We start from the raw sequence: 19,517 nt of genomic DNA on the forward strand, positions 1-19,517 counted from the left end.
ACCGCTCCTCCCTCTTCTTTTGTCTTCGCTTCGAGCTTCCCTCTTTCTTTTGAGGAAATTGCAATTTCGCCCCTGTTCTTATCTTTATTTGGCAAATCGGTCACCTAACTGATCTTTTCTTTCGATTGCATCCTCCAACTTTTTCTTTATAAAAAAAAATCGGATAAGTGCACTGGAAGCCCCTAAAACATATTACGGAAATGCAATCGAGTCCTGAAACTTTCAAAAAGTGCAATCGAGTCCTAAAACTTGTCACGAGGGTGCAATCAAATCCTAAAACTTGCAAAAAATGCAATCAATAGAAAGACTTGATTAATTTAAGTTTAGGAATAATATTGAACATTTTCATATAGTCCGGAGACTAATTTGAATATATACCAAAAATTCAGAGACCACATTGAACAAAGCGAAAATTGAGGGACCACATTGCACATTTAGTCAAAGTTGAGGGACCATTTGTGTCATTATCTCAATTATCAGCGCAGAACAATTTTCCTGTTCTTTTTTTTTATTTCGGTACAAATGGAACTTTAGAATTGTGCATTCTGATTCTTGTGAAAGTAATTCCTCTTATAAAGGTGGAATATGATTCAGAACTTTTCTTCCAAGCATCTCAAATTCTCAACTATAGAGGAGACAAATCCTTCATGTTGCCAGGAAAGCTGATCACAAATCAAACTATTCATACTTGCTAGCTTAGCAATACATACAGACACAAACACACATTTCCCAGAAAAGGCAAGCCAAACTAGTCACTAAAGTTGCACAAGTTGTCGAATCCCATGTATTCATGGCGCTCGATCTTCCCGATCATGTTGGATAATCCGACCACGCCTATCAAGAAGTGCAAAAAAGCAAACAGAAAAGTGAGCATCGAATCAATGTCTCGATCTCTCGGAACTATAGCGAGAGAGGATGAAAGAATTCACTTGCGGAGTATTATTGGGTTGATGCTCACCTAGCAAGATAGCACTGACGAATATTGTGAAGCACAAGATGAAGATGATTATTGATGCCCTTCCGGTTATGATTATCAGCTTCCTCACGATGTGTTGCCCGACAAAGGCAGCGACAGTTGCCACGAGAATGAAGTACAAGGCTGCAAGAGAGCATCAGATAGTATCTGAATTAGGATCAATGAGGCCACATATTATCATATCTAAGTTGAGTTGATGAGTAGGTTGAGCTTTTCTACGTTTGCTTCAACAGTTTCTGAATATGGTTCTTTAACACTGATCGTCCGCAGTAATGTGGGTTATTAGAAGCGCGAACATACCGTAGGGGACTGGAAAACGTTTCAGCAGATAGTACTCGACCACGGACATGGACGAGGAGAAGGACATCCCAAATGTGGCGGTGGCACTCGAGACCTACACAACCATGCAAAGATTGGCTAACAATTCAGAGTAGTTACGTTTCTCCTTCCGTCTTGAAATTAAAGCGGGCATGGCTAGTAAAAACTGTTCCAATATTGAAAGTCTAAAGCGGGTTTCTTCGTGGGATTTGTTATACTGACAAAACCGCTCAAACGTCGCGCTTTTCTCTACTTTCTGTCTGTTTGATGTTCCGCAAGAAAAATTTAAGAAGTCATTGAAAGAACTTGAAGGAAGTTCTCAAAGTTCTTTAACAATCTTGGAGGTTCCGAAAGTTTCACCTCGGGAGGGACGCCAAGCTCCAGAAACAGAGGACCCATGACAAATCCTCCACCGATTCCTAGTAGTCCGCCAATTATTCCGGCCAAAATGCCACAGGCGCCATATGATAAAAGCTCCCGCACTTGCCAATTCTTGCCCTTTTCACCCTTCGATGCGATCACTCTCCATCCCTTGTACAAGCTGATTGCCTCGTATGCATACACGCCAATCGACACTGGCAGCTGCAAGTTCATGGATTTTTAGTCTAACCAAATTAAAAATGTCGGCTCCAAATTAGCATCCAATTTGGAGTACAAAAGAGCGGGCATTTTGCCATTATTAACTTTCAGCTTTTGCATTAGAAACACTTTGGTTTCATATTCCACCAAACTTTGCAGAAAATGGTTGCATTTTGCAACCACAAACTCTTCATTTTGTCATCACATTTGCATCATGGACTGTTATTGCGGCACATTCTTTCTTAAGCGGGTCAAACAGAACTGATTAGTGATCCGAAATTCGGAGTACTTAACATAAATCCTATAATTCAGGGTATAGAGTACCACTGTTTATTCTTTTGCTAGAAGTGCAACGACGCTGTAATTGAGATCTAAAGGAAGTTTGTCTTGCTTCTATGAAAACAGAAATGACCAAATGTACCTGTAAAAAGTTCAGAACCCAGTATGCTGTTGAACAGGTTGCTGTTTGGTTCTGTCAAATTAGAATCGAGATTTCAGTACTTGCCCTACCATGCTCAAGAACAAACAGGTCTTCTGTGAAGTTAATATACTTGCCAAGAGATGATATGATGAACATAAGTTTTACCATGGAAATTTGCAGAATCAGATACGCGACCCAAACAAAAGTAAGAAGCGCAACCTCCTTCCAGTGAATGTTCTCGAGTAGCGAGACCTACCAAAGTCACCCACAAGAAAGATCTAAGTTCAAATAATTAACACATTACACGTACTGATTTCAAACGGCCAGGCTTGCAAAAAACCTGTGTCTTCTTGGTGTTGAATTTAGAGCTGCTGCTCGCCGCTTGGGGAAGAAGCTTTTGTTCCAGTTGGGCATCGATATCATCGTCTGCTGAATCAAATTAAAAGGAAAACTCAAGAGATGATTGGCGACAATCGTTATCTTAGGGAGTTGAACATAACAAAAAGGGAATGAATTAGTGAACTGACCACTCGACTCCAAATGTTTAGCTGCCTCCCAGAAAATGAGCATAAAGTTTGAAAATAGTGAGGCCATGGTTAATATATACACCTTATGAAGCAATTCTCTGTAAAATGTCCTAATGCATTGTGGCAGCACTAGCAATTTTGATTCCAGGAAAAACTTTAATGTCGTTGGAAGCTTTCCTTAATTTGAGTTTGCACGAGGATCTACCTCTTTCAAAACGGTTTCCCTACTCCAGGTTTCTAAGGCTTTGAAGAATGCTTTGGTTGAGGTGCCTGAGGACAAATCGAGGGCATCATTTAGGTCGAACATGGAAGAACAGATCGGAACATAAAGAACGCTATGTAATGTAAACAATTACCCAGTGACAAGAGAATAATCAAGATCGTAACCATCCAGTCGGCGAATATGAGGTTGAACATGACGCCTATGCTAATGCCAAGCATAAGCATTGGCTGGATGAGCAACACTAGATCGTAGTCGATTATGGGAATGTCAAGGGTAGGATGCCTCAGCTTGAGGTTGTACACGACCGTTGAGATTGCCGCACCCATGATCATGCCTGACAGAAACAACGATGCCAAATAGAAGTTTAAGTTCAAATCGACACTGCTCGTGTATAAATCGAAGACCAACACAAAACCAAGTTCAAGCTAAAGAAGTAAACCGTTAAAATGGAAATCCTAAGTCTAGTACCCGTCAAATTGTATCAAGTTCGAATTTTTCTACTTCATGTGAAGACAGGCATGGACTTGGAATTCAAATTTTGTTTCCTTCACCATTTTTTGCCACAAGGTCTGCTTTGGTTTCTGTCTCTTGTACAGATTTTATCCAAGTATATTAGCATAATCACTCAGTCCTGACTACTTACACTTTGATATGGCGGTTGATGATTTGGGGTCGAACCCGATAACCATGCTCAGCATGGGAACGAAGATGCCACCACCGCCAACGCCACCAACACTCCCAAAAGCCGCTCCGAAGATTCCAATCACAGTACCGACGACAATCCGCCACCCAAAATTCATCTCCTGGAGCGGAAAAATTGCTAGTTATGCTACTTCCCTTAACACATTTATTGTCTGGCTATGATAACGGAAATCAAACGGACGGGTCAATTTCACGAGCAAAGTTTCCATGTTGCCTTTAAGAAAAAGTTATGTTCATGTAGAGCATCGTTTCAAATTTCTGGTGAATGGTAAAATTACCGGCCAGACATGCTGATAACTAGATTGATTCAGCTTCCATAAGTAATCCACTGCTCGGAGAAAGTACTCGCTCCCCGTTTTTTCCGTCCCGCCAAGTCCCGGAGACTCAAACGGGAGGCTTCTGTCGGCCGAAACAAACACTATGGCCACCAGAACTTGGAACAGTACCATCAACACCAATCGAAAAGACTCGAACTTGGTGCGAAACTCAGGCATCGCGGTTTCTGTATCTGCTAAAGTGGGCAAATGTCGATGGCGAGGCAGAAAACAAGATGGCCGGAGAAACAGTGACCGGGCGAGAGCGAAATATCGTCAAAAAGGTAGGCGGACATATCAAAGAAAGATGCTCCTATAAATATGGAAACGGGAGGAAAAACCATCTTTTCCCTGAAGGAGTGACCCACCCTCTCCGGCACGTTTTGAAATGACAGAACAAGGGACTGTGCAAAAAGGCTTTCTTGGGACTCCAACCACACGTTTCACAGTATATCCTCAGGAGCCACAGGCTCCATTGCAGCAGTGACTCAAAAACTGGAGAAAATATTGGGCCCAATTCCATAAAAAAACCCCAAACTTTAATCTTTGTCCTAATTATATTTTAAATTTTTTTTTGTCTGCAGCCGGCGGGGCCGACCTCGCCGGCCCTCGCCTCTGGCCGGTCGCCGGACCGGCGACTGGCCGGAGGTTGAGGGTGAAAAAAAGAAAAGAAAAGAAAAGAAAAAAGAAAAAAATTCGAAAAAATAATATTAAAAAATTAAATGAATAGTAAACGGGGTAGATTTGGGACAAAAGTAAAAGTTTGGGGTTTTTATGAGACAAAAAAAAATTTGGGATATAATTGGGACTAAGGCTAAAGTTTGGGATTTTTTGGGGAATTTGGCCGAAAATATTGGGTACCCAAAGTGGTACCAGGCCAGTAAAAAATAAGTAAGTTCATTTTTCGTGCGTCACGTGTTCCTCGCGGGCCCACCTGCAAGAAAAACCCCTCTCTCTTCTGCACTTGCTCTCTCTCCTCTCTTCTCTCCTCTCTCCTCTGTCTCTCCTCTCTTCTCGGCTATGGCCGTTAACTCAAGTTCGACCTCCGCGTCCATGGCCGTTGCAAGTTTTCAAATCAAGTGTCCGTGACCACGAGACTCTAGGTCTAACTGCCATAGCCGCAAGCTCGAAGCTCCATCTACACGGCTTCTGAGCTTGAGCTTGAGCATCCATGGCCTCGAGTCTTCGCAACTCGGGCCGCCAGCTCAATAGACGGCAGCCATGGTCAAATGGTTGTGCTCGAGCTCGCGCTCTACTCTCGAACCTGAGCTCTGCAGCTATGGCGACGGCGAGACTCCGGATTGAGTATCCTTGGCCATAAGTCTCTAGATCTAGCGGCTATCGACGGGATTCCAAACTCGAGCAATCATGACCAGCCATGGCCGCAAGCTTGAAGCTCGAACATGCTCACAACCACGAGCTCGAGCTATGTGGCAATGGATGCCGAGATGTTGGGCTCAAGCTCAAGCTCCATGGCCATGGTGGCAGCAAAAAAGAGAGAAGAAAAGCAAGTGCAGAAGAGAGAGGCGAGGAGAAAGAGCGGAAGAGAGAGTTTTTTCTGGCAGGTGGGCCCGCGAGGGCACGTGGCACACAAAGAATGGACTTGTTTTTTGCTGACCTGGTACCACTTGAGGTACCCAATATTTTCTCGAAAAACTGAACCCCCAAAAAGCGCTCTTTCCGATCTTTCCATTCATGTGCATGGGGACAAACGCATGGCATAAGCTTTTGTTTGGTGGGGAACGAACCACAGAGGGGAAAAAGCCTAAGCAGACCCCCCACAAAAAGCGAACGAGGTGTCACGCTTGGCTTAGGAGATGATGGCCCTGTGAATTCATCGTCAAGATTCTGAAAAGAGTAAGCGTTAAGTTGCTGCTTGTTAGTCATGACTAGAAAGCAAGAACTTCATGTTGGCCACGAAAATAGCACACTTAGGAACACCATAAACAGAAATCGAAAAGCGTAAACGGAGAAGTTATCGATTCGCACACATGATTTGAAATCTATTGAACTCGACGCCGAATTGGTGACGGTTTCCGAACGCGAACTCAAGTGCTTTTCCCTCATACCCTTCGCCGGAACATTGGCCTAATGAGATTGCCACTCACGAGAAAAAATTCCTCTCTAGATTCGTATATAAGTCAAATTGTACATCATTAGGTAAGGGGAAGGACTTGAGCGTTATTTATAGAGTTTTCGACCACGGGCCCTCTCATCATAGGCCTGTTGACACCTAAATTTTGCCTAGTCATTTAGGATTTAACTTCATAGAAAATTAGGGATTAATTTTTAACCCCTAAATAAAAATAGTTTCATTAAATTGCTTGGCATATAGGCATTAGGTGCATCTGCATTAATAGGGTCTATTGGAACTTTTTTGTTTCTAATTATAAAAAATGTACTAATTAAAAATATAGTTTAAAAAAAATAAAGAAGTAGAAGAAGATTCGAGCCAGTTTGACCCGGCCCGTCCTGCCTGAGCCCATTCCCTTCCTTTCTTTCCCTGGCCTATTTCTCTTATTTTGTTTAATCTTGGCCCAGTCCATGACTTTCTCAGCCCATAGCTCATTTTCCCTCTCTTCCTCTCTTCCTCTCCGCGTGCGCTCTGACCGAGACAAAGAAGCAGAGTAGAGCAGCGTGGGACAAACTGATCAATGGCAGCTTCGAGCTGAAAATAGAAAGAAAAGGAGCTGGCTTAGTTGATTGACCCGAGGGCATTTTGGAGGGACGCCGAAGAGAGAGGACCGGCAGGAGTCTAAAAGGGAGCCGAAACCGAGAGAGAGGGAGCTCGAGAGAGATACAGAGAAGGGGAGGAGGGGGTCTCCGAAAAGGAAGAACCTTGCAAACCCCTCATCCTTCATCTCGCCCGAACAACCACCACCACCGTCGACCACCGTCGCCGTTCGACGTTCTCTAGCCGGCAGCACCCTTCTCGCGGCTTCTCACTCCTAGATCCCGACATTCCCGAAGACGAGGACCTGAACGGCAGAGGGGGAAAAAACGCCCGACCGAGAGAACCATAAAAGAGAGATTTTTCCTCTTTGACCGGTCGTCCGTCTCAGTTGCCGTCGGCTCCTATCGGGCCTCAAGCCGCCGCGCTTCATCACGATCAGCCCCGAACCAGGTAGGCCCCGATCTAATCTTGCTGCCTCCCTTCCCCTGCCTCTCGGGTGCCGGGCACACTGAACTTATTCGGTAGTCGTCCGGCCCCGTCAATGGAGGCTTACACTTGCTTCGCACTCAAACGAGTTGTTTTAAGCGTCGTATGTCAAGAAGGCCATGAATCTCGTTAAAATCAGCCCTGTAGCTTCATTCCCCGACCCCGCCTACCACCTGTTCGGCAAAATATCGAAATGAAACTCCGAATCTGTTTTTGCAAAACCGCCACTCTAAAACTTCGGTATATGCATGGTTTGCTCCAATATTGTCACTGACTTCAAGTTTTCTCTGTCTTTCATGTGGTTTTGTGGTGATTCGCACATCGTACGAGTCGGCCATGTGTGCATTCCGTACCGCCAGAAAGCTCTTCGTCGTCGGATCGATGCCCGCGGTTAGAGGCCGTTGTAGTTAGTTTCCCATCTTTGTTTTGTGTGTTTATGTATGTGTAGATTTAGAGCTTTAGATCTGTTTGAGATTCGGAGAAAAATGGGTAAGTCGACACCAACGTTCGGTCGCTCGCGTAATTTTTCATAGTCGAGGCTAGTTTATGGTTTGGTGGAGGCGGCAGCCAGCAGCGAGAGTGTGGGTCCAATGGCAGCCATCGGCGTTGGCGACGCGTGCCGACAGTCGGAGGTGAAGAGGTGGTCACGGCGTGGTCTCGACTGGATGCGTGGGGGAGGCCTCTGTGAAGAACAGTACGAAGAAGAGGATATTCTGGGTAGAAGGCACGAAGGGGGGAAGGAAGACCAGAAAAGACAAAAGAGAAAAAGAAAAAGAAAAAGAAACAAAAAAAAGGAAAGAGAGAAAATATGAAAAGAAAAAAATTAGAAAATAAATAGGAAAAAAGATCCCGGGCGGGTCAGAGAGAGTCGGGTTAGGTATCGGGCGGATCGGGTAAGGGGACCCGGTCTGGAATCATTTATTTTATTAATAAAAATTTTAAAATATATTTTAAAAGTAAAAAAATTTTAAAAAAAATTCGAAAATATTTAAAAGTCCAAAAAAATATTAAAAAGTCTGAAAAACATTAAAAAAACATCAAAAATTTAAAAAAAATTAAAAAAAATCAGAAAAATTCCAAAAAATCTGGAAAAACAAAAAAAATTATTTGGGCTTTGGAATTGGTTTTTCTTACCCTTTTGTGTGATTAGTGTAATGTTTAATTGCATGTTACTTGATTCACACACTTTGAAATGCACGTTTAATTTAACATCGCATGTGGTTGATTATGCATGTTATGTTTATGTATTGATTGTTGCTTCCCTTAGCCTGGTTAGAGGTGGAATTTTGAGATTCCCGATTAGTGTGAACAAGTTAGGCGGTGATTGAACAAGATTAGGTACCGAAAGGGCACTAGTTGGTCAATTAGTATAATCAAGTCCCCGTACCCATTGAATCTATGGTTCGTAGAAGTGAATCATTTCTCCCATGCTTTACTTGGGTGTCTAATCGACCCACCAAGAACTGATTAATGGCGACTCCTAGATGAAATTGATTTGCTTGTTAATAACTTAAATCTTAAGTCGCGAGTTGGTATAGGCTTAGGAAAGCTCGAGCTAAGTTTAACATAGTAATCCATTAGCCAAACTCCTTAGGCGACGAGGCCGGTTCGAGGAGGTCGCGACAGGGCCGAGCCGTACTCGGCCCACACTAGCCAGCCCCATATTAGACTTATTAAGAACCCATATATCTTACATTTATTAGACCAAACTAATACAGTTAATCTTAATTAATGAAGCTCACATTAGGAAATTTTTACATTCTCCCATTTGGGCGATATTAATTAAAACAGAACTGTGTTCGCACCCTTATGTTGGTCTAGAGATTATTCTTAATAGTCAATCCGATTCCATAAAGTCTCCAACATCGAATCATGACAGTAACTGCATGTACTCAAGCAGAGCCTTCCATGGTCACGAGTGCTTTCAACTTTGCTGATATAGATTCAATATGGTAGTGTGGCAAATGGACAATACCTCATAACGAGTGATACTTCATGTGTTGTCCATTTTGTTAGTCCAAATTCTCTCTCCTTAAGTATCACAAAACCTAGTGTGTCGCCAGAGAATATCCTTCATGATTCCGACGAACCTGCATATGTCTTACTCTTATAGTTAACTGTACCTTATGTGTAACAAGACATATCGTTACGGCTAATACCAAGAATGCCCCTACCCTATACTCAAGGTTTACACAATGCCTCGAGATTTTTATCAAATATATGTACTCAATTTGATAAAGTTACATTCACAAATACAACATTGAATGTAAAAGAGTTGATACATATCCAAATATTACAAAATGTAACAAAATCAGATACAAACTTGATAAGAACATCACAAAACTAAACAGCTCCCACTAATTAACAGTATCCCATAATACTCCTAAGCCCATGTTAATGACATGTCGTTCAAATACACAAGGGCGAAGGTCTTTAGTTAGTGGATCTGCAATCATGTCATCTGTCGAAATATGCTCTACTGCAATGTCATCATTTTGAACTGTTTCTTTTATGGTCAGGAACTTGACCTCCATATGTTTAGACCCCTTGAGACCTCTATTATTGTTGACAAACAATACTGTAGCTTTGTTGTCACAATACAATTGTATGGGCCTATCCACAAAATCAAATACGATCAATTCTCTAATAAGGTTCCGAAGCCAAATAGCCCGAATAGCGGCCGAAAAGCATACTACAAATTCCGCTTGCATGGTAGATGATGAAATGGATTTGTGTTTCTCGCTTTTGCATGATATTGCACCTCCTGCTAAGATAAAGATGTACCATGTTGTCGACTTCTTGTCATCCTGACAACCAGCAAAGTCTGCATTCGAATACCCCACTAGTTGCAGGTCTTGAACATGTCTGTAAATCAGCATATAATCTTTTGTCCTCTTTAAATACCTCAAAACCTTCTTGACAGCAATCCAGTGATCTTGTCTTGGATTCGATGATATCTGCCTAGACGTCCTATTGCAAAAGCAATATCTAGTATAGTGTAAACTTGAACATACATAGTACTCCCAAGTGCATTAGCATAAGGTACATTCTTCATTTGGGCTTTCTCAAAATCTGAACGAGGACACTGCGATAGACTCAACTTATCACCCTTAACAACATGAGCTATTCTTGCCTTGCATTGTTGCATGTTGAATCTTTCTAAAGTATGATCAATATATGCTCTCTGAGATAGACCCAATGTACGGCGAGAACGATCCCTATGGATCTCAATGCCAAGGACAAAAGATGCCCCATCGAGGTTCTTCATATCAAAATTCTTTGACTAAACCCGCTTTGTCTCATGCAGTAAACCAAGGTCATTGCTCGCAAGCAGGATATCATCCACATAGAGTACAAGGAAAATGAATTTCCTCCCACTGACCTTGCAGTATTACACTGATCTACTTTGTTCTCAATAAAACCGAATGAAGTGACAACACTATGAAACTTCAAGTACTATTGTCTAGAAGCTTGCTTGAGACCATAAATAGACTTTTTCAGTCTACATACAAGCGTACCTGAATTATCTGCCGTAAAGCCTTCGAGTTGCACCATATAAACTTCTTCATTAAGGTCTCCATTGAGAAATGCAGTTGTAACATCCATTTGATGTAACTCCATATCGAAATGAGCGACTAATATCATGATCACTCTGAAAGAATCTTTAGAAGAGACTGGAGAAAAAGTTGCTTCATAATGTACTCCTTCTCTTTGAGTGAAACCCTTGGCTACCGGTCTGATTTTAAACTTCTCAATCTTTCCTTTGGAGTCCCTTTTAGTCTTATACACCCATTTGCAGCCAATGGGTCTGTGACCTTTAAGTAATTCAGCAAGTTCCCAAACATCATTATGTTTCATAGACTGCATTTCATCTCTCATTGCATATAACCACAATTCCGATTGAGGACAAGAAACAACTTCTGCATAAATCACTGGATCAGCCACAAAATCGATATTGTAGTCTTGCTCTCCTATATAAACTAAATAGTCCGGTGGTGTAGCTAATTGTCTCTCCATAATGGATCTCTTAACTGGGGCAACAACAACCTCATCCTGCACCTGAGAGGCTTGAGGAACTTCATCGGGAGCTGTCTCGACAACAGGATTATGAGCCTCAACAGGTTCAGTCTGTGGTGTGTGAGACTCCACAAACCCTAAGATGGTTTAAGCTAGGCTTACGTCCAGTCCATAACTCAAAAGGAGTCAATGGAACAGCTTTAGTAGGTACACGATTTAGAATTTACAAAGCTATTTTTAAAGCTTCACCCCACAGAAAACCAGGTAAATTTGTCTTACTAATCATACTTCTCACTATTTCCATAAGGGTGCGATTGCGCCTTTCGACCACACCATTCTGCTCAGGACTTTCAGGCATAGTAAACTGAGCCATTATCCCAGAATCCTCCAAGTATTTGGCAAATGGCCCTTTAAGCTATCCATCATCGCCATCTTGCCATAATACTCTTCACCTCGGTCAGACTTAACAACCTTTATAACCTTTCTCAACTATTTCTCGACTTCAGTCTGAAAAATCTTGAACTTGTCAAGAAATTCAGACTTTTTCTTAATCAAATATAGATAGCCATATCAAGAATAGTCATCAATAAATGTGATGAAATAAAAATTTCTACACAAAGTTGTCATATAGGGTCCACTAATATCATTGTGAATGACCTCTAACAAGTCAGAACTTCGAACTGCAATTTTCTTCCTTATCTTGGTCATTTTACCCCTACAATAGTCTACGCATATCTCTAGATCATTTTTAAGAGTAGGCAGGATATTAGTCTTTATCAGTCTTTCTACTCTTTCCTTAGAGATGTAGCCAAGCTGTTTATGCCACAATGCATAAAACTGTTCATTAGGTAGAGGTCTCTTGGAAACAACATTTTCAACCGTATAAGCGACGTATATGTCATTGAGAGACAAATACAATTTGTACAATCCATTGGACATATTACAGTACCCAACCTTATTTGAATCAGGAAACAAAAAAACAACATTGTTCTTAATTTCAAAAGAGTAGTCATATATGTCCAAACACGATACAAAAACTAAGTTCCGTCTAAAAGAAGATACATAAAAAGTATCTTTAACATTAATATAAAACCAGAGCCTAGAATTAAGATAACATCTCCCACAAACACGATGTCGACTTTCTCGTTGTTTCCCACAGTGAGTCTTGATTCATCATGATTTAGCTTCCTCCGGTTTATAAATCCATGTATGGTAAACGCAACATGATTAGTTGCACCACTATCTAGCCACCAAGAACTGGATGGCGTTTATGATAGGTTAGATTCACAAACAAGTGCCAAAGAATCATTACTTGCAGGCTCATGCTTGGAGAACCAAGCCTTGAACTTTCTACAGTCCTTCTCTATATGACCTTTCTTCTTACAAAAAAAGCAGCGATCACCATCCTTCTTCTTGAAGGATATTTTCTTTAAACCCATATCGTCAGATTGACCGATAGTTTCATGAGTACCTTTATGAGTACGATTTTTGAACTTCTTATCCTTCCTCTTGTGGGAACCAGAAACATACAAGGGAATATGCCCTCTTTCCTTCTTAAGTTTTTCTTCCTCTACCACCACCCTAACTATCAGGTCGTTAATCGAACAAGTCTCATCTTGGGAATTGTAGTTGTCTTTATAATCCCAAAATCAGGTAAAAGGGTGTTCAGGGCTTGATGCACAATACAATCATCAGGAACCGAAACATTAAAATCTTGAAGTTTCGTCTTTAGGTCTATCATCCTAAGGACATAATCTCTAACCCCAGCAGTACTATCGTACTTCATATTGAAGAGCCTTTCGAGAAGTGTACCAACCTCAGCATTAGATGAAATGCGATTTTTAGCCTCTAAGGCTGCCATCATTTCCTTAGCAGTACAGTGTCGCGACCTAACCTCGGCTAATGGATTATTAAGATTAAGCCTAACTCGGGCCCTCCCAAGCCCTACCAATTCGCGACTTAGGGTTTAAGTTCTTAACGTGCAAATGATTTCATACTTGGAGTCGCCACTAATCTATTTACGGTAGGTCAATTAGAAACCTAAATAAAACATAGGGAGATATGTTTTATTTCTACAAATCAGAGATTCTAAGCTCGGAGACTTGATTACGCTAGATCTAGTTTAACGCCCTTTCGGTACCTTTTCTTTTAAAAAAAATGTTTAAGCAGGCAGTCTGGATCCATTTTATTATCTAAATACTAACATGTGGGGTGACCATGCGGGTGCGCAATCCACTAATTTAAAACCCAATAAGGAAAACAGTAAATAAATTGCTAGATTAGGAGAATAACGTACCTTAAAGCAACAAAAACATCTGCATTGTTAGAAAGAAAATCACACAAATGGTCCTAATATGATTTCTAATTAACATAGCAATCCACTCAATGTGTTCATTAGGGTTTTCTCTTTATTAAGATGAAAACTAACCTACGTGCCATGATGTACAAAGTATGACATGCGATTAATTAAACCTAACATGCAAACTATATGACATGCAATTAAATGACCTAACTCTAATGACGGGCAAATAATATTTTTTGTATTTTTTCCAATGAAATTCAGAATTTAAAAAAATGCCTAAATTAACATGCAATCTATTCTAAAAAAAGCAACTTTATTTATTCTAGAACAACTTCTTTTTGTGATATTTTTTAATTAAAATTCGAAATTAAAAATTACTCAAATTAACATTCAATCTATCCTAATCTATGCTAAAGTAACTCACTGTTTGGGATTTTCATGGAAATTCGAAATCTTAAAATACCCTAAATAATATATTAGGATTAGAATAACACCTAATTTAAACTAGGAAATAAATTATCTTAAGTCCCAATTTAAACTAAATAATTATCCTATCTTCTAGATACCTTTAGGATTCCTTAAACATGCAAAACTTCTAATTTAAATCCTATCAAACATATTTTTTGGATTTTCTTTTTAAAAGGAAAGTAAATTGCACACAAGATAACAAACAAAGATCAACTACCCATGCGATCCGCAAGATCTTTCTTATCATATTCGAATTAGGAAAGGGAATCGAACTAACATCATATCTATAGGGTTATAGATATTGACAAGGAGCCGATTATTTGAATTTGGAAAGTAGATAAAATCTATCATCGCATCCAAGTGGTTATGGATAAGATAACGATTTCCGTATCGCCGTATATCATACCTTAGAGTTAAGGTCAAATAGTTATCCAGATACATTGCCAAATTAGGAATAATTCCTAATTTCTAGTATTTTCAAATATTGCAAATATAGCACATATTATCTTAAGGCATCTAGCTAATCACGCAATACTCGTGGAATATTCAAAATATTCAAACTAGGAATCTAAATATTTTGAAAATATACAAGATAGAGATTTTTACCTGATTTACGGATTTCTTTCCAAATTGCAATCGCCGGCGGATCGGGATTGTGGTCATCGATGGGTGACCGGTGACGAGCGTTTGACGGCAAACGCGGCGGTGACGATGCGATGACGCTTAGTCAATCTGCAAAACAAAGACACGGGCCACGCCGATGTAGGGACGCCACAGCCACGCGAGCAACAAGAAACATCGGGACGAATTGGGGACGGTGCCGGGTGGTAAGCTCCTACTTAGCTAAGTATCGGACCAACGGGATCCTCCGGGATGGCGCTGAACGGCAATGAGGACGACGGCAAGAGCCGTAGCTCACGGCCACAGGCTTGGCCGTGAGCACGACGGCGACGGCGGGGGTCGGCGAAGGACTCGCCGGAGCAGCAAACCCCGCAGGGTCTCGACAGAGGCTAGAAGGTAGAGGAGGTAGCAGCTCTCCGAGGTCGGGTCGGTATGACAGTAGCACGACGTCAGGCGGTGGCTAGGCCGGGCGCAGCAGCAGGTCAGGCGACGCGAGGAAACCGGGCATCTCAAGCATGGCAGCTGGATGGCGCGGGAGCAGCGACGGTCAAGCACAGGAGCAGCAACGACGGCGTTGGGCTTCAAGATGGTGGTGGCGTCGGTCGTGGGAGCAGCAACGGCAACAGCAGGCAATCATCGAGCGTGGCCCAAGCTAGCGGAGGCAGCGGGAGCAGTGACGGGCCAGGCGTGGCAAAGGAGCAAGAGCGACGGTGGCTGGGCAGCTCAGGCGCGATGGCTAGGCGGCGAGGTAGGCGGGACCAGCGGTGAGGTAGGCGGGACCAGCGGCGGCGGGCAACAGCAGGGAGCGATGGCAGTAGCAGCGAGTGATGGATAGTAGCGGCGAGATACGGATGCGAGGCGGGCGCGGTGTGGTAGCGCGAGTGCGAGGCAACACGGCGGGGGGAGGGTGCAAACGCGGTTGAGCCCACCCGTGGTCCTCTCTCACTCACGTATGTCTCTCGTGCTCTCAGGAATCGTGTTTTGGAAATTGTGAGAGCTTCCCCAGATTATGAGGCATAACGACATATTTATATTGCATACCTAGGTTAATTGGCTAGGCTTTCTAATCCTAGTAGGTTTTGGTTTAGGCTTTATCATCTAATTTTATTTTAATTCCGAATGGGTTGAATTAATTTGGGCTTTTCTCTAATTAAGCTCAATTGGCTGATTTAAGCTCAAATTAAGACAATGAAGACCCATTACCCCATCCTCTGAATAAGCCGAATTTCGATTAGCGCCCGAGCTTGGTTTACGCGATGAATTTTCATCTTACTTGCCGCCACCGGTCCCATGCGGAATGCAATTAACCTATATGAACCTAAGTTATATGCTATGCAATTTTAATATTTTTGTTTAGAGGTTAAAATTTAATCCACAATTTTCTATGTAATTAATCACTAAATGATTGGTCGAAATTTAGGTGTTAACATATAGTGCAAACTACTTTTCAAGTATTCTTGAATGATAGCTTCATTATCATTAAGCAAATCCAATTGCTCTTTTCCCAGGTAGCATAGTGCGCTTTCTCAGCTTCAGTACTGGTGGCAGTGATATTTGCCAGCTTGTCCTAGTAAGAGCAATATGAACATCCGCTAACTCTATTCCAAATAGAAAATCCTCTTTTCATTTCTTAAAATTCAATCCAGTGAGGAGCTCAATGGAAATATAATTGCCATTTACAAAAAAGGTGACTGGAAAATAAACAAACAATATAATCAGCATCATGTGAGTAATTATCCAGAAAGTTACATACATCATCACATAATCACCTTTGGGCAGAAAATATTACATGCAGTTGTATACTCTTCACATGACAGCGGTCAAGAGAACATATTTCAATCTTTCGTGAAATCACCACCTTTTGGTGTATGAACCACTAAGAGTAGTCACTCCTCTAGCACATCCCTCCATGAACCAATACAAAATCACCTCCTTTGGAAGTATGACCTTACATTAGAACATGAGACATTCCACCACAATATGAGACCGATATTTTTCAAATCCAATCAAGTGTGACACTTTGGCGGTCACTACCCAACTAAATCCTCGAAACTCTCTTATACCAGGGATATGAACTTTATGTCTTACATTCACTATATACATGTAATTTTAGACTTGAAGACAGGGGCATTTGTCTCTAAAATTACATGTCATGCTAAATCTATTGTTCCATTCATTGATAAACAATGAATTACACTCTACACATTCCTTATGTGGTGATATACATTTGAACTACCACATGCATTTCTGAAACCATAGAGAAATATAAGAAAATATGCATAAATACCCTAAACATACGCATACATAGGGTTCCATACGTATTTTCACATCCACAAAAAGCCTCAAACATGTAAAATAAATGTACCACGGTGTAGATAATCTCGATACAAACGCATTGGTACCAAGAACGTCCCAAATGGACGTTGGACGCACCCTCACGCGCCACCAGAAGGCGCGACGCGTGTGCGCATGTTCAGTCGGTCAAACCGGTCTAAACCGCTGGTCCGACCAGTTGACGTCAGCATGACATCATGTCGGCGGTTTCCATCGCAGGACACGCCAGTTCGTTACGGCCGCGCATGGCCTTCATGCGCCGTCTCGCCCACAGCGCGTGAGGGCGTGTGGTCTCCTCAAGCGACGTGCCTCCCGTCAATCTTCTTGTCTCGACGAGTAGATTCCAAATATGCAATAAAATTTATCTTTTATCCGACAACAAATGTCAAAAATGGGAAAAAACTTCTCGGACAAAACGAAAACAATCATAATCCGCATGTTTCAGTTCTAATCTATGGCAGGCTCTAATGCCACATGTCGGTCACGAAAATGGCACACCCAGGAACACTACAAACTGAAACTGAAACGCGTAGATAGAGAAGTTATCAATTTGCGCACCTGGTTTGGAATCCATCGAACTTGACGCGGAATTGGCGACAATTTCCTAACACGAACTCAAGTGCTTCTCCCCTATACCCTTCGCCGGAACGCTAGCCTAATGAGATTGCCACTCAAGTAAAGAAATTCTTCTCTAGATCCGTATGTGAGTCAAATTGTGCATCATCAGGTTAGGGGAGGGACTTGAGCGCTATTTATAGAGTTTTCGGCCACGGGCCGGGCCGTACTTGGCCCACACTAGCCAGCTCTATATTAGACTTATTAAGAACTCATATATCTTATATTTATTAGACCAAACTAATATAGTTAATTTCAATTAATAAAGCCCATATTAGAAAATTCTTACACTTCATGCACAAACAAAGTGAAAATTAAGATGCATGGCAATGGCAAGGGCAATGGGAGGAGATTTACAAGGCTTGTTGGATTCGATTCTAACTTGGGGTTCGAGTTCGGGACAAAGGACGTGTTTGGCTACACCTCAGATTTTGCTCCTGCGAGTTCTAGGTTTTGTAGCTGATTTTGCATACTGCTATTTCGTCGCATGGAGCATTTTCCGTTTTCTTTCAATTCATGGAGGTATGGATGAAGCTCCAGAGACCTAGGCTCGTTACTTCCTTTTATTTTTTAGGAAAATGATACAAATGGTCCCAGAACTTTGGCTAAATATGCAATGTATTTCATGAAGTTTTAATTTGTTCAATATGATCCATGAATTTTAGTCCAATGTACAATGTCGTCCCTGAACTTTTAGGGCTCGCATGATAATCCATTATTCTGTTCCCAGAAACAGGTTTGGAACATAAATCCATTTAGTAACGCTATTTCATTTTTTTATTTATGGAACAAATTTTTTAGTCTAGAAATAGGTTTGGAACATAAATGAAAAGTAAAAATTTCTACTTTTCTATTTCAAAAAAAAAAAGATTAAAAACCCTTCTCATTATTCGCCCTCGCCTACCGCCACCCCCTGTCGGCCACCGCTCGTCGATGAATTGAAAAGAGCGTAAGAGGGAGAAATTTTGTGTCGTTGTCAAACGAATTTACGTTCCAAGAAGAGAATTTTTGTGTAATTATCAAATGCATATTTCTGCTCAAAAACTCGTCGATGGAATAGAAATAAAAAAAGGCCAGAAATCTATTTTTAAAACATAATGATTATTATCTGCGCCCCTAATTTATCTAATATGGTCTCTAAACTTTTTACACATGTTCAATTTAGTCCCAAGACTTGGACTATATGAAATTATACAATGTTGTCCCTAAATTTGAATTAATGGAGGACAACATTGAACAATTTCATATAATTGATGGACTGAATTTAACATGTACAAAAAACTTAGGGATCACATTGAATAAATAAAAAGTTCAAGGACCACATTGCACATTTGATCAAAGTTCAAAGATTATTTATGTAAATATCCCTTTATTTTTTTCTTGGTAACTTAAGAATAGTTTTTCAACAAATTATTATGTGAAAGGAACAGTTCGCGAACAGGGATAGGGTCCTCTATGCTTGATCAAATTTAGATAACTTGGGCCTAATTTCCTAAATAACTCTAAACTTTAAGTCTAGACCCAAATTTGCCCTAAACGTTTTTTTATCACATAAAAAACTATCAACTTTCAATGGATTCTCAAATTTACCTTCCGTTACATTTCCATTCTATCTACGCGTTAAAGTCCACTGTTGTGCCACGTGTCAATCTTTCTTTTTTTATTTGACTTTTTCTCTCTCCCCACTATCTCCCAAGTCCGCTTTTGTCAGAACTCTCCCTCTTTGTTTGTCACTCTCGTTCTCCCTGTCCCCCATTAATCCCTTCTGTGTGTCATGAGCTCTCTCTCTCTCCATCTCCCTCTCCCCTACAACACCCAAGTCCGCCCCTGCTCGACAAGCTTCCACACCTTTTGTTCATGGAGGAGGGAATCTAGCCCCCCAGCATCGTCATCGTCGGCAACCGGTCTTCCGACAAGTCGAGCATCCTCGAGTCCTTCGC

The 19,517-nt window shown here is 41.4% G+C and overlaps 3 protein-coding genes across 7 annotated transcripts in view; 1 reads left to right on the top strand and 2 right to left on the bottom strand.

Annotated features, from left to right (window-relative positions):
* Positions 1–83: 83 nt before the first annotated feature.
* On the bottom strand, positions 84–2,940 carry LOC130134506 (sulfite exporter TauE/SafE family protein 3-like). 2 transcript variants are annotated; one of them, XM_056306509.1, is made up of 9 exons: positions 2,822–2,940; positions 2,635–2,723; positions 2,460–2,546; positions 2,295–2,345; positions 1,655–1,876; positions 1,277–1,370; positions 959–1,099; positions 711–834; positions 84–213 (listed from the first exon to the last, which is right to left on the bottom strand). In XM_056306509.1, exons 1-8 carry the CDS (start codon positions 2,886–2,888, stop codon positions 749–751), a joined length of 837 nt encoding a protein of 278 aa, XP_056162484.1. In that variant the 5' UTR covers positions 2,889–2,940; the 3' UTR covers positions 84–213; positions 711–748. The 2 variants fall into 2 exon arrangements, with proteins under 2 accessions (XP_056162484.1, XP_030464779.2); XM_030608919.2 differs by lacking the exon at positions 84–213 and having other exon boundaries at positions 569–834; positions 2,822–2,933.
* LOC115684203 (sulfite exporter TauE/SafE family protein 3-like) lies at positions 2,934–4,481 on the bottom strand. The gene is made up of 4 exons (XM_056306511.1): positions 4,025–4,481; positions 3,688–3,847; positions 3,178–3,378; positions 2,934–3,091 (listed from the first exon to the last, which is right to left on the bottom strand). Exons 1-4 carry the CDS (start codon positions 4,238–4,240, stop codon positions 3,000–3,002), a joined length of 669 nt encoding a protein of 222 aa, XP_056162486.1. The 5' UTR covers positions 4,241–4,481; the 3' UTR covers positions 2,934–2,999.
* Positions 4,482–7,581: 3,100 nt separating this feature from the next.
* LOC115684190 (protein ANTI-SILENCING 1) overlaps positions 7,582–19,517 on the top strand; it is a 58,803-nt gene continuing 46,867 nt past the window's right edge. For all 4 annotated transcript variants that reach the window (XR_008815237.1, XR_008815238.1, XR_008815239.1 and 1 more), the window contains exon 1: positions 7,582–7,592. The gene's annotated coding sequence lies outside the window, so the exon portion shown is untranslated. The remainder of the gene's footprint in view (positions 7,593–19,517) is intronic.

This window comes from Syzygium oleosum, unplaced genomic scaffold (assembly GCF_021117445.2).
Source record: "Syzygium oleosum isolate NSW1041296 unplaced genomic scaffold, Sole_v2.1 Sole_v2.44, whole genome shotgun sequence".
NCBI classification, from domain to species: domain Eukaryota; kingdom Viridiplantae; phylum Streptophyta; class Magnoliopsida; order Myrtales; family Myrtaceae; genus Syzygium; species Syzygium oleosum.